Here is a 14,576-nt window from a genome sequence, read left to right as displayed (position 1 = left end):
AGCCAGTGTGGGAGGAAGCCAGGTCTCCATCTACTGTTGAACATCGTATTGGCGGTAGCTAGGGTCAATAGTTGTCTGGTCTGAAAAGTCAGTCTGGGTCGGTGGTCTTGTTGGTCTGACTGGTTTTTTTAAGCAGAATATAAGGCCTTTAAAAAAAAGATGCTGTATTGCCCTTTAGGTGCCAAAACACGGGTTGGTCGGTCGGTCAGAAATCTTTTTTTTCTTTTCCCTCTATGGGCTCATACTTCTCAGTTTTGAATGCTTTAATACATATGTCATGTGAAGGGTGCTTATGAGGACTGCTTTAAGAGCTTGCTCAGAGTTTCTTGAAGAATCAGGATGTTTTGTCTGTCAACATCCTCCTGGGTGAACAAAGTCTCCTGTAGATTGAAGCCAGGGATTGGAGGAGAGAGAGAAAGAGAAACAAAGATAAAGAGTTGTGTATCAATATGGATTCAAGGAAGACCATGACAGCATATTACATAGAGTTATGATTAATCTTAAATGTGTGATCAATATAAGATGAGTCATAGACTTGCACTCAATACTAACCTTACAATCAATCAAAAGGCTTTATTATACATGGCCAGGGTGTCTGAAAAATATGTTCTCTTACGTTAGGGAAAACAATATATTAAAAGGCAATCCAACCTTTGTAATGATTTCAATTGTATGAAAGTGGAAGAATAAGAGTAACAGAATGGCGAAAGTTTACAACAAATCAGACCAATAATATGAAAGTGTGAGTGTTTGAAATATAAGATCACTAAAGCTATGAAAATCTTAAATTGGCAATTTGGTTACTGGATTGTAACGTAGTGGTTGGTAACTGTCCCATTTCTTAAGTGCCTTCTCCCCTGGGGTACTACTAAAATTATATTGTGGATAGCATATTATTTAAAGGTTCTATAAAAAAATAAAAAAACACTCCCAAGTCATAGATTTTGAAAAATTGACATTTTAGTCATTTTGTGTGTTGGAACAAATGAAAAAGTTGTCAGGCACTTTGTCGAAGTGACAGTACAGATTCTACCAATTTGTATTGCCCATACGTTTAGTGATTACAACTTTTTAAAAACACATAACTTTCTTATTTTTTGTTCGATTTCGTTTTAAGTTTTACCAGTCTGCTTTACTGATTATTTTGCTTTCTTTTAGAGTATCTTGTTGTTAGGGTTGAATTTCCCTTCAATTTTCGTAAAAAAATGAAATTATGTGGAATAACACGTTGGTGCATGTTACAAAGACATCAACCAAAGGTTCGTCTGGGTTTTCATTGGTTATGAGTCACTTATGACATTGTTTTATTAACATACTTTTGAGAACACAACTCAAGATTTTCCTGAATGCATTACTCCGTCGCTTGCCCGCACAAAGGCCGCTAACGCGCAACGCGGGTCAAAAGTTAGTTCCGAGATATCGCGTTTTAAAAGGTTTAAACTCACAAGTCTTCTTTAACAGATAAAAATCATACATGAATACGTGGATTGTGCCATTCTCTATTAGACTGGCAATTTATTTTTGCAAAGCAAGCACTATTTTTTTAGTTATCGTCGATTTAGTGTTAGTGCCCTTTGTGCAGTGAGTTGAACGCGCTGGGCGTTTCCTGCACAAAGGCCGCTATGCGCGTAACGGCTTTTGTGCGGGCACTAAAAATGCGCGTTCTATGCACAAAGGCCGTAACTCTACGAGTTGTACGTATTCGCTGTAGCTTTAATTTGTGCAGTTAGTTTCCCCAAAGACGTTATAATTCTGTTTACACATCCAGTGGCGGATCCTTGGCGCGGGGGGGGGGGGGGGGGGAATGTTGAGTAAAAAAAGATAGTGCTCATAACCCCTCCCCCCCCCCCCCCCCCCCCCGTTGAGCAAAAAAAAAAAAAAAAAGGGCTTCATTTCTTTATTTAGTTTATTGCTGATACACTTATAATATATTTGTTTTGTTTTATTTCGCCAATATTTTTCCTTCTTCATCTTGTACATTAGATTCATTTAAAAAATGAAATGGGCTAGTTAAATGGATGATAAGCAGTGGCAGTTACTTACTGTTTGTTTTTTGTTTGCACAAAGGCCGTACTCTACATTTTTTTTGGGGGGGAAGAGGTAACTCAACATAAAGATATACCACTGAGATGTGTCAGTGTTGATTTAGCCAAACAAATTGAAGTTGGGCGGGGGCGGTCTCACACTCTGTAACATTATCTTGTCATTTTATTTTGGTCATGTGCTATGTGCAGCCTATAGCTATAGCGATACAAAGGGGAGGAAAGCGATATTTGGGCTCTATTGTTTGCCCATTGTGAAACTAGACTTATTATTTTATCAATTTGTACGGATTCAGCCAAATTATAATAATATGCACTATCTGATAAGTTTAGAGTTCAACAAATTTCTTAATAAAACCGTAAATGTCTCTCTCGTTCACTAATTATACAGTCCACCACTTTCATGCATGCTTTTAATATTCCAATTATTCATCAAACACTGTACGTTCAGACAGTAAGAATCAATCATTTTCATTGTCGGTCCAGGAATAATGACACAAAGGCTATCATTTTTAAGGAACAAATTAGAAATGTCAATTTATTATATCCTGTTCAATAAGTTATTATATCTTGTTTATAATTAATAAATATCAAATTCCACTGATAAATTAATTCAATCATAAATTAAAATAAGTTATATTATAATCATTTTCTCTCTCTGTTTATATACAGTATACAATGTAAGTACAAACTATTTAATTCATGTCACAATGCATTACTAAAATCTGAATTAAAATGTTTTTAAAGATATTTACATTACTATAGCAAAACCACAAAGAACTTGTGCTTCTATTTTCTAAAATCAAATGAGTATCAATATTGTGGTGTCACACGATTGTAGTAACAATTATAATAATGTTATATTATGTCCACTTTTGAGGCTGGGAAATTCATTACGCTTTTTAACATATTTACATGTGCTGCATTGTATTTCATTATCCCAATTATACAATTTCAAAGAGTACATCTTGATGAACAAAAAGACAAATATAAAAATATTCAGCAATATCAAATTTAAATCAATATTTTACATCACATTGCATATAGAACTGCAACAATTGAACATAATTTGTTTTCAATTCATTCACGTAAAATTAGATTAAAGTCTTTTACTCTGGTATCAGATCCTATGCATGCGTGAAAGACCATCTGTAACTCTCAAATAGTGAATATATATCTAATATCACACTATGTCGCATAACACAAAACTTATATTTTATATTAAGTTTGTAGTATTCTTCACAAAGAGAGTAACAATGGAATCTGAGTCGATAAAAACAACTGACTAAATAATTCATAAAAATAGTAAATCATGTCTTTCATACGACATTAGTCAGAGCAAATTAATTTAATTTGTGCATATATACACACACTGTTTTCACACTGATCTAAATAAATTTCAACTAAAATATCCATGTAAAATACATCCTGTATAAACTTCATATATATATATATATATAATATAAGAGAAGAAAAACAAGATCATCATTTCGTCAAAATCTCAGAATTAAACTCCTAAGCAGAGATGAATCATGAGGATCAAATAATATATTAAGTCAAAATAAATATCAATATGAATTTGCATAGTTTTAGAAACTTGGAGAACCAATCCCGACTAGCACTCGAGCTAACTTTTGGATCTCCCTTTAACAACATTTTAAGTTTTTAAGTTTTAAAATATCTTTTATTTGAATCACTTATACGCTATTGGAACTCTGTGAATTTCAATTCCAGTCACAAATCTCTATGTATTATTAAGTTATAGCTAATTCACAGGTTTTGATATGACATGGTATATGATTAATTTAATTTGTACACATAGCTCAACTATGGATATTTTCTTTTTCTTTGTAACTCATGCACATGGATATTTTTGTTATTTTGTTACCCACTTGAATGCATTTGTAACATTGTGTTATGTTGTTGTAATTCAAATTCAAAAAGTAAGTATAACATGACTCAAAATCTTAAAATTATGATAATTGTGTACACCATGTGCTATATCTTTGCAGCCGTAGAACATTTTCAAAAGAAAGATCACATACATTTCACATTATGATGGCCTTTTCTATGTGCTTTGATTTTACTACTATCTTTGATACACATGAGTTTCTTTGTAACTCATGTACATGGATATTTTTGTTATTTTCTTTGTAACTCATGTACATGGATATTTTTGTTATTTTGTTACCCACTTGAATACATTTGTAACATTGTGTTATGTTGTTGTTTTGTTGTAATTCAAATTCAAAAAGTAAGTATAACATGACTCAAAATCTTAAAATTATGATAATTGTGTACCCCATGTGCTATATTTTTGCAGCCGTAGAACATTTTCAAAAGAAAGATCACATACATTTCACATTATGATGGCCTTTTCTATGTGCTTTGATTTTACTACTATCTTTGATACACATGAGTTGTACTACGAAGGATTATCATAGTTCAAACTTGCAAAAGTATATTCATGAGAATACACATTCACTACATGAACACCATATGAATCCATAAACATTTGACAGGATAATTGATATCTTGTGTACATACAAAATACAAGCAATGTCCATAATCCTGCCAGTCTCCCAAAAATTAAATCCATAGAGATATTACAAACAAAATACATTAAACTTCAGTTATTTGATAATACAGTTTGTTTATCTCCTCTCTTTGTCAGGTTTGTATGTTATTGATCATTTTAAATTGTCAGCATTCATTTCTATACTACATGAAACATGATTATCTCACATTTTCTTACACAAGTTTCTATTTTGGGCAAGTAACAGCATATCATTCTTATATATTATTCCACTTAACGAGTTTGATTTAATTTATTGTTAATCTGTTGACAATACATTAAAGAATGTGAACAAGATATCTTTTCTAACCTGTCATGAGTTCACAATTGCAAAAACAAAAATCGTAATTTTGCTTTGACATTTTTAGGTGCTTTAATTGGTATGGCACTGGCAGAATTGTATATTTGTTTTTTTACTTATAACATAGCATTTCTGCCTCGTCCATTCTGAATCGAGTAGACAAAATATACTGCAATGTAAATTCCATACACGCATGCATGAACTAGCATACCCATTGCTCAGAGAAATGTACAATTTTTACATTTCTGTATCACCTGAACGCAGTGAAAATATTACAGAGAGATCGAAGCCATTCTGGCCTGCTCAGCTACTGGCAAGATAATAAAGGACTGCAACAACCAAGTTTGCTGAGCCAGCAAAGTCTTCATTAATTGTCAACCCAAACAGAACAGATTAGTCCCACAAACAGACAATGAAAGTGCTGTTCTTGTTCCTGATTCTTGCTGCCTCACAAATTTTTAAATATAAGGACTCATGTGTAAAAACAAGTACATCATGTACAAGAAGTATACAACACAAGCCTGCTTAGCGGCAAACTACTTTTTGAGAGATGTATTGGAAGCAGAATATCATGCTATGTAAATTCTACAGCAACATTTAGATCACCACCCCTGAAATGTGGTGACATAGACCTCAACCCTGGTCCATTAAATGACCATCCTTATCATCGGTACTCAAGTGAATATCTGCATAATTTGAGGGAAAACTGTAGTAAGGGAAAAATCTCCTCCCAGACATGGAGAACAATCACCAGCCTAATTCGAATACACTCCAAGCCAGTCAGTCACAGAGGCAAAAGGGGTGGGATTAGGAGACTCCCAGAACCCTTCTCATTAGAAGCCAATGAAACATAAACTCAAATTAACCATAATATTCTTCTTCTTCTTTTTCTTCTGTTGAAGTACAAGCCACCGGTTGTGCAGATATATGTACAGTGATGTAGAAGATCTAATCTATGTGCGATTAAAAAGAACAGACGCAATCCTATAGCGCAACTGTGTTTACTGCACCTCAGTCGTGAAGCTGGTTACTGAGGTACGGGCGATAAAACATCCATTGAGAACTACCTTCTGTGTTCTAGCTGTTGTGGAGGAAGTCTTGTATCCAGCTCAGTGTAGACTGATGGATGCCATAGAATTTCAGTTTGTATAGAAGTTGATGGTGAGGGACTTTGTCGAAGGCCTTTGAGAACTCGAACGAAGTCATGTCGCGCTGTTTGCCTCGGTCTAGACCCATGGCAAGGTCGTCACAGGTAAGGATGAGTTGGGTGATACATGAACGACGTTTGCGAAATCCATGCTGGGCATCTGAGAGGATGTTATTTTCATCAAGGTGACTCATGGTGCAGCTGCAGATGATATGCTCTTAGATCTTGCATGGAATAGATGTTTTGAATAATGTTTCAAGTACTAGGGTGACTTCATCAGCAAGTACCTTGAGTAACCTAGCCGAAATTCCGTCCCGGCCTGTCGCTTTGTAGGGATCAAGTCCAGATAATAGCTTGTTGACACCAGCTGGAGAGATGTCAATGTCCTCCTTGGAGGGATAAGGACTGTCACCTTTGTCTGGAATATTAGTTGGGCATTCATCTTTGGTAAATACTGATGCAAATTGTTTGTTGAGGGTATCTGCCTTGGAAGTGCAGTCAGATTGGATGATTCCTCCTGGTGACTTAAGAGGAGCAACACCAATGAATGACCAGAACTGTTTCGGGTTGCATTTGGACTCAAATGAAATGATGTTCCTGATGTGGTCGTTGCATGCTTGTTTGCATGCAGATCTTGACTCTTTCTTCAGAGCTCGGTACTTCTCAAAGTCTTCTTGGGTGCCAGCTAAGCTCCTTGCTTTCACATATTGACACTTCTTTCTTCTTGATAGACGCTTCACTTTGGTGTTTTTCCAAGGTTGGTTGTAGTGTATGGATGACATTTTTGAGGGCACATGCTGTTCCAGGATTTCAAGAAGATTTGATTTGAAGGACATCCACATTTCAGAGACAGCGTTTTCCATGCTAAATCTAGAAGCAAAGAACTTGCTGAACAATACACACTGATCTTTCATGTGTTGAACTTCTGCTCACTTCCATAGATATATCTTGCGCTTCACTGGTTTAGCCCGTTGGGGAGTGATACGTGAGTTGACCATTACGATGTCATGGTCCCCTAGTCCAGGAAGTGGTTTGCATTTAGATAGTAAGGATGGCCGATTACTCATGAAGAGATCTAAGATGTTGTCCTTCCTTGTTGTGAAATCCACCATTTGTTGGAGGTTGCAGCTTTGGAGCATATCAAAGAAGCGCCCACTTAGCTGAGCAGGGGTCCGCTGGCTATCTGATGTTAGCGTATCCCAGTTGATTCCTGGTAGGTTTAGATCCCCGCCTATCCATATCACAGAAATATGGCGACCAATTAGAGTGCCAAAAACAGCTGCTATGTGGAACCGAAGGCAATCGGTGGATATCAGAGACACAATAGCTGTTGATTGCAGTTTGTGAAGTTACCTCGGAAAAGGATGACAAGGGTGGACTATGCATTGTCCGCAAGATTAGAGACATTAGCTATGATAAGTTCCAGAGTGACATTAGAGATAGCTTCGCAGGCATTACACATCTGGATGACATCAGTGTTGATGAAAAGGTTGATATCTACAACCGTATATACCCTTGCCACTGCACTTGATCAGCATGCTCCAGTAATACAGAAAGTGATATCACTGCATCCTCATTCTCCATGATATGATAAGGCTCTGAAGAACAACAAGATAGGTGTTCGCTTAAAAGAAAGAAAATGGAGAAAGTCTGGAGATGCTAATCACAGGAAGGAAATGCTCACAGCAACCTCTGAGTATTACCAGCTTTTAAACAGGCGATGGAAAATGAGCTTTATAAGTGGTACGTCTTATTAATATGTAAATAAGTATCAAACTATCACAACGATTCAAGAATTTATGTGAAAGAAATGTATTGTTAAAAAATCTTATTGAGCAGGCTCAAGATATCAATCTGATAATGGGTGAACACATGCAGTGTTCTTCTCAAGAATGAAGCTTCTATGGAAACAATAAAAAAACACTTGCATTATATTGGGAAACACACATTTTAAGCTTTATTCCTCAAGGGTGTGAGCCTCTACTTCATTCCCCAATTGATCTCTACACTTTTCAAGTGTGAGGCTTTGGTAGAATCCCTTGTATTGGCTTGGGATAATGCCCGTTTTGCACAGCTCAAGAAGATCCCTTTTCTTGGCAGGAGCAATCCCAGTGGGGTGCTCATAGAGGGTCTTCAGATCTTCCCTCTGTCTTCTCCTATTTCCATGAACACGAATGTCCTGGAAATCCTCTTGGAAGTTCGACCGAACCTTCACAGACCCTGGGTCGCTCTTCTGCACCCTAATTTGGCGGACTGACAGCCAACTGACTGTTTTGCCGGTCGTGTCTCGATTTGCCCCGGAAGGAAACAGACGCTGAGAAAGGTCTTTAAGGTCGAGAAATTCAATGCCAGGGACACTATTTATGACATATGGCTTCTTCCTCCTGGCCATCTGCATCACCCCTTGCCATTGATCCGGATGGTGGATGACACGACCCTTCTTGGCCCTCTCAATGCAGCTATGCATACTATCAACCTCCATCTCTGTGTGACCACTCAGGAGGAATTTGTGGTCGATGGTATGCAAAGATGCACTAGTCTGCACCACATGAAACAAGCCTGCAGCCACATTTTTGTTTCGATTCTGGCCAATGCATGAGTCTGAAAATAATGATACTTCTTCAATTTCTTCTGGCAGACCCTGAAGGTATCTCATGATGCAGGTTCCTATCTCGCAGGAGCCACGTCTTGCCTCAAACTCATGCCACACATAACATGTACCATCATGAGAAACCTGATCGAAAAAGGTCAAGTTATATGTGGCCAGCTTCCGCTTGTAGTAGAGGGAGGAAGCATTCCCGGTTGGAGTGTTCAGTACTTGCTGCAAATCAAAAGTTACACTATGAAAAGTGTCACTCTCAGCCGCTCTGATTTTGTCGAGTGCTTTTTCTTTTCGGCAGCTTTCTTTTAGAGAAACATGATGATCATGCTCTTGCTGTACAAGGGCCTTTTCAACTGCGCTTAAACCATCGAATGCGACACAATCCTTGCAAAGGTCTTTCTTTGGCTGATGAAAGCCAAGATTAAACTCTTTTAGGAAGACATCTCGGTACACTTTCATGGAGACTGGACTTATAGTCTTTTCCATGTACAAATCATACATTTTCGAAACATTGAGGTCAGTGGTCAAATATTGGCGTGTAGTCGAACTTCGACAATAATGGCTTTCTACCCTTGGGAACATGTTGATGTGGTCCCTGACTTCATTCAGCTTTAACTGACTAGTTTTGTTATGTGGCACACTTTTCTTTGTGTTTGTCTTTCTGAAACTACCACAGTTGGTTTTTTTGATCGTGTATCTTATCAATTTCTCATTTACATCTAGTGTGTTACAGAAGAACTTGTAGCACACCTGTAATTTGTCATCATCATTTGGTAAGAAGTACTTTCTAGAGACACGTGTGGTTTGAGCTTCTTCTTGATTTTTCTTGTTTTTGTTCTGAAGTTTTATGTGATTGACAATGAAATCACGTTGCCTGTAGAAATTGGCTGTACCCCAATAAGCATGAAAAACATCATTTCTCTGAGCTTCATTGAACTTTTCTCTACATTTAAGATGACAGTGTTCTGAACAAGGGGGTCCAATCTTTCTCCTTGGGACCTGCTTGCCAGCCCTAGAGGTGTAGTCTAGTCCTTTGTCTCTCATATCCTTCCGAACATTTCTCTGCCATCCCTCCTCATTTCTCACACGAGGTGTAGCTCTTAAACCCTGTATAAAATGGCATAAAGTGTAAATGCTAAGGACTTTTAATGCTTTAATAGATATAGTCCATTTTAATCAACTTTGTCAGCACATCCACGATTTCCTTAAGTAGAGCTTCCAACCTATAAGTAGTTTCAGTGACTACAAATGCAAACAAATAGTTTCCAAATGTACTGCCTTACAAAAGTATTCAATACATTAGGCTTGGGGATGCACCATGTGAGACAGAGGGAGGTTTGAGGACTCCTGAAGAGGACTGTTGGTATAGTCTTGAAAAAGACTGTTGGTTATCTTTCTTAGCTTATAGTTCTAATGAGAACTATAGCGCTTGGAGAGGATGAGTGGCGGGAGTGGCTCGACGTTTCGAACAGGTTGACAATCCGTCGTCAGGAGTGGAGAATAGCTGGCGTGCGTAAGCTTAAGTCACCGGGTTGCGGACGTCGGGGAAAAATACATACCGTGTGGGCTTGAGTCATCGGGGAGTAGACATGGATGGTCTGCTCGTCCGTATGAGCTGGAGTCTCTGGGTTGCGGACTTGGGGGAGTTTCGAATCCATGAGTGGGGTGTGCATGCCCCACTCATGGCAATGGCCAAAGAGGTTTTCTCCCATCGATCTTACTTGTTAATGCGCGGTCACTTTCAAACAAGTTTGATGATTTTGAAGCAACAATCTCCACGCAACACAAGTCTATACATGTCATAGCCGTGACAGAAACTTGGTTTACAGCTGATAAACCTGCTTCGTGTTACAATTTACCAAATTTTCATCTATTTCATCGTGACCGTATTGCACAAAGAGGTGGAGGGGTGGCCCTCTACATTCGCGATGACATCAATTCTAGGGTAGTATTTGAGGAGCATGTACCAGCTCATCTGGAAATTTTGTGGGTTAAACTGACTTCGTCAGCCAATGTTCGTTTGAAATCAACCTTATATGTCGGTGTAGTTTATGCACCCCCTCGTTCACCTTACCAAAATGACATCATCGATCACATCATACGGATTAATGATGTTATTAATTCTACTGACAATGCTGCTATCCTTGTCCTGGGTGACTTCAACGATCTCCGCACAGAAATCATCGAGCAACACACACTTATGACACAACTAGTTAATCAACCTACTCGGGATAATGCAATCTTGGATAAAATCCTTACTAGTATTCCAGAACATTTCTGCGAACCCATTGTTAGCGCCCCAATCTCCAGTGGTGACCATCGAGTTGTTAGTGTTCATCCACATGAATTGATTCAGTCCGATAGGTCACCAGATGTCAAGTTTAGACCTTTTCGCGATTCCTCGGTGCGCTCTTTTGGTCAATGGATTACTGTCCACCAGTGGGAAGAATTGTGTAATTTGGACGATCCAGATAATGAAGTCAACGTTTTACTCGACACCCTTATGAGTAAGTACAGACAATGCTTCCCAGAAATTACTGTTAAGCGTAAGAATAGGGACAAACCCTGGCTCAATAATATAATTAGACAATCCATCATAAAACGAGATGCTGCTTACAAACAAGGAAGCATGGATACCTATCGAAAACTTCGAAATAAGGTTCAACGAAACATCAAATATGCGAAGTCGAGTTACTACAAAAATAAGATTGAATGTCTGAAACACTCCGAACCTGGAAAGTGGCATCGCCAGATACGTTCTCTCGTTGGTTTCACCAAACAACCTTTGAAATTTTCAAGTGAAAAATCTCCTCAACAAGTAGCTGATGATTTGAATTCATATTTCACTGGTATATGTACGCAGTTACCTCCTTTGAATTTGTCAACTTTACCTGCGTACCTTCCGGCGCCATCATCACCCCCTGTGATCCGGGATAATGAAGTGTATGCTCGTCTCAAGCGTCTCAATGCTTCGAAGGCCGCTCATCCGCATGATATTCCCGTCTGTTTAGTTAAAGAGTTTGCCTTAGAACTTTCCGCGCCCCTTACCAAGATCTTCAACCATTGTCTACGCTCCGGATGCTTTCCCCGAAAATGGAAGAATGCCTCAGTATGTGCAATCCCGAAGGTTCCTCGAGCATCTGAATTTTCTCAACTCCGCCCGATATCCATCACTTCTGTTTTTGCTAGAGTCTTTGAGAGTTTTTTGGCGGACTGGATAATGTCAGATTTGAAATCCCACATAGATCCTTCTCAATTCGGAAATATTAAAGGTAGCTCTGTTAATCATTATTTGATAAGTATGTTAGACGTCATCCAAAGTAATCTTGACAAACAGGGATGTCATGTAAACCTTTGCACAGTAGACTTCATGAAGGCTTTTGATCTAGTTAATCACAGAATTGCAATTGAAAAGCTTATTGGAATAGGTGTAGACGCCTCTATCCTACCAACTGTGTGCAGCTTTCTCAGCGATCGCTCTCAAACAGTGAGGTACCAGAGTAAAACCTCAACATCGTTGAACCTCACTTGCGGCGTCCCCCAAGGGACCAAATTGGGTCCGATCATTTTCCTCGTTATGGTGAACGATGCGGCCCTTACTACTGAGGATAGGTGGAAGTATGTGGATGACCTCAGTATGTTGGAAGTTGTTCATAAATCACAAGAAAGTTCCCTACAAACCCACATCGATGCGCTGAGTGAATGGTGCAATGTGAATGATATGAAGCCCAAACCAGAGAAATGCAAAGTCATGCGATTTAGTTTCTTGAGAAATCCTCCACCGAAAGTACCGTTTACCATCAACGGAAGTCGCTTAGAATGGGTCGACTCACAAGTTCTTCTTGGAATCGTGATACAAGCGAATCTTAAATGGGATCGTCAAGTCCAGACCATGGTCTCTCGTGCTGCACGTAGATTGTACATCCTAAGCGTCTTGAAAAAGAATGGTGCTAATGTAGAGGATTTATTGATCATCTACAAGTCCTATATTCGTCCATTGTTGGAGTTTGGATCACCTGTCTGGGGATCAAGTCTCACCAAGGCTCAGGTTGATGAACTTGAGCGGGTTCAAAAACGTGTCCTCCGCTGCATAGCTTTCCCCAATGTTCTCTCGTATAGTAAGCAACTCATCCTGTATGGACTCACTTCCTTGGAACTAAGAAGGAATGAGCTTCTCCTTCGTTTTGGTGAAGGTTTGCTCCAGTCTGATCGTTATCGTAACTTTTTGCCCCCTACTAGACAATCACAGTCCCGTACGCGATTACAACTTCGGAACTCTCAAAGTCTTGACATTCCATTTTGTAGAACGCAGAGATATAGGCTATCAACTATCCCTTCTCTGTCAGTCCTTTTGAATTCCTCATTGTAATGCAGTATATCAACTTATTTATTTATCTATTTATCTTTCTCACTGTTCATAGCTGTGTTACTTTTGTGAGATTTCACGTAATATGCAATGATCTTCAATGATCATCTATAATACAGTTCATTTTAATATGCAAACCTATTTATCATGGATATTCCCTGTTCTTTGATCTTATTCTACACTATCTTCACTACCTTTATTCTTGTCTTCCCTCTCCTCCTCTCTTCTTCTATTCGTATCTGTTTCCTCTCTATTGTTTATAAGATGCATGATTTTTCTTTTCCTTGAATGCCATTAGTTTTGAATTCGTCATTGTAATGCAGCTATATCAACTATTTATTTATCTATTTATCTCTCTCACTGTTTATAGCTGTGGTACTTTGTTGAGATTACACGTAAAAATGCAATGATCTTCAATGATTATCTATAATGCAGTTCACTTTAATTTGCAAATTTATTTATCATGGATATTCCCTGTTCTTTGATCTTATTTTTCACTTTTCTATACTCCCTTTTTTCTTGTCTTCCCTCTTCCCCTCTCTTCTTCTATTCGTATCTGTTTCCTCTCTATCGTTTATAAGATGCATGATTTCTCTATTCCTTGAAATGTCAGTAGGGTCATCACAATTTTCTTTTTTCCTTTTTTTTGTCTTTCTTTTTTTCTTCTTTCTTCCCCCTTATAAGCAAATAGTTTTACTGTGTATCACTATCCGTTTACATGCAAGTGTATTGCCTTATTGTGTATTCTCAATTCTTTACTTGTATAATTATTCTCTTTAATACGTTGTTGACATATTGCACCTTTCCTCTAATAACTTTGATTTTATTGTTCTTCAATGTAATATACCCATATTACTTTACCTCGTGCAATATCTTTTTGATAATATTATCCTTGTACTTTTAGGTTGTTACATTTCGTGCTTTATCATGTTACTCATGCTTTGTGTGAAACCCCTTCTCCTTCCTCTTCTCTTAGATCCTCATCTTTTTCTTTTTTCTTTCTCTTTTCTTAACCCCTTTCCTCAGCTATTATCACCTTCTCCCTCTTTCTTCTTTCTTCACACAATATATTTCTAGTTCCGTTTTTCTCTTTCTCTTTCTCTCTCTCTCTCTCTCCCTTTTTTTTTTGATGACACAGAAGGTTTTTTAAGGTTTTTAATGTTTTTAATATTTGTATTATATTTGAATTTTATCGTAATACTTGTAATATATCTCGAGTTTGATGTAATATTCGTAATATATTTAGATTTTGATTTAATGTTTGTAATATATTTAGATTTTGATGTAATATTTGATTCTCATTTTGCATAATTTATAGTCGTACGTTTTAGTCATTCATATTTTGTTCGTTTATTGTGTTGTATATTGACTTTGTAAATTGAATTATTTCAGCTTCCCAGCTGCATGTTCTTTTATTTCAATAAACCGAATCAAATCAAATCAAAATGCTGTTGGCGAAACGCTGTGTGTGTCCCCGACGTTGGCGGCATTGTAGTCTGCTGTCGTCTGCTGTGCATTGTAGCTGTGCATGAGGCTGGAGGCT

General features: G+C 37.9%; 1 protein-coding gene across 2 annotated transcripts in view; it reads right to left on the bottom strand.

Annotated features, from left to right (window-relative positions):
* Positions 1–250: 250 nt before the first annotated feature.
* LOC115918365 (borealin-like) overlaps positions 251–14,576 on the bottom strand; it is a 29,994-nt gene continuing 15,668 nt past the window's right edge. For both annotated transcript variants that reach the window (XM_030975294.1, XM_030975293.1), the window contains exon 9: positions 251–380. In XM_030975294.1, the coding sequence (XP_030831154.1) occupies positions 291–380 (90 nt within the window). In that variant the 3' untranslated portion in view covers positions 251–290. The remainder of the gene's footprint in view (positions 381–14,576) is intronic.

Source organism: Strongylocentrotus purpuratus, unplaced genomic scaffold (assembly GCF_000002235.5).
Source record: "Strongylocentrotus purpuratus isolate Spur 01 unplaced genomic scaffold, Spur_5.0 spur5_scaffold_8, whole genome shotgun sequence".
NCBI classification, from domain to species: Eukaryota; Metazoa; Echinodermata; class Echinoidea; order Camarodonta; family Strongylocentrotidae; genus Strongylocentrotus; species Strongylocentrotus purpuratus.
Note: the sequence above shows the minus strand (reverse complement) of the source record. Positions and strands in the feature narration are given on the sequence as shown.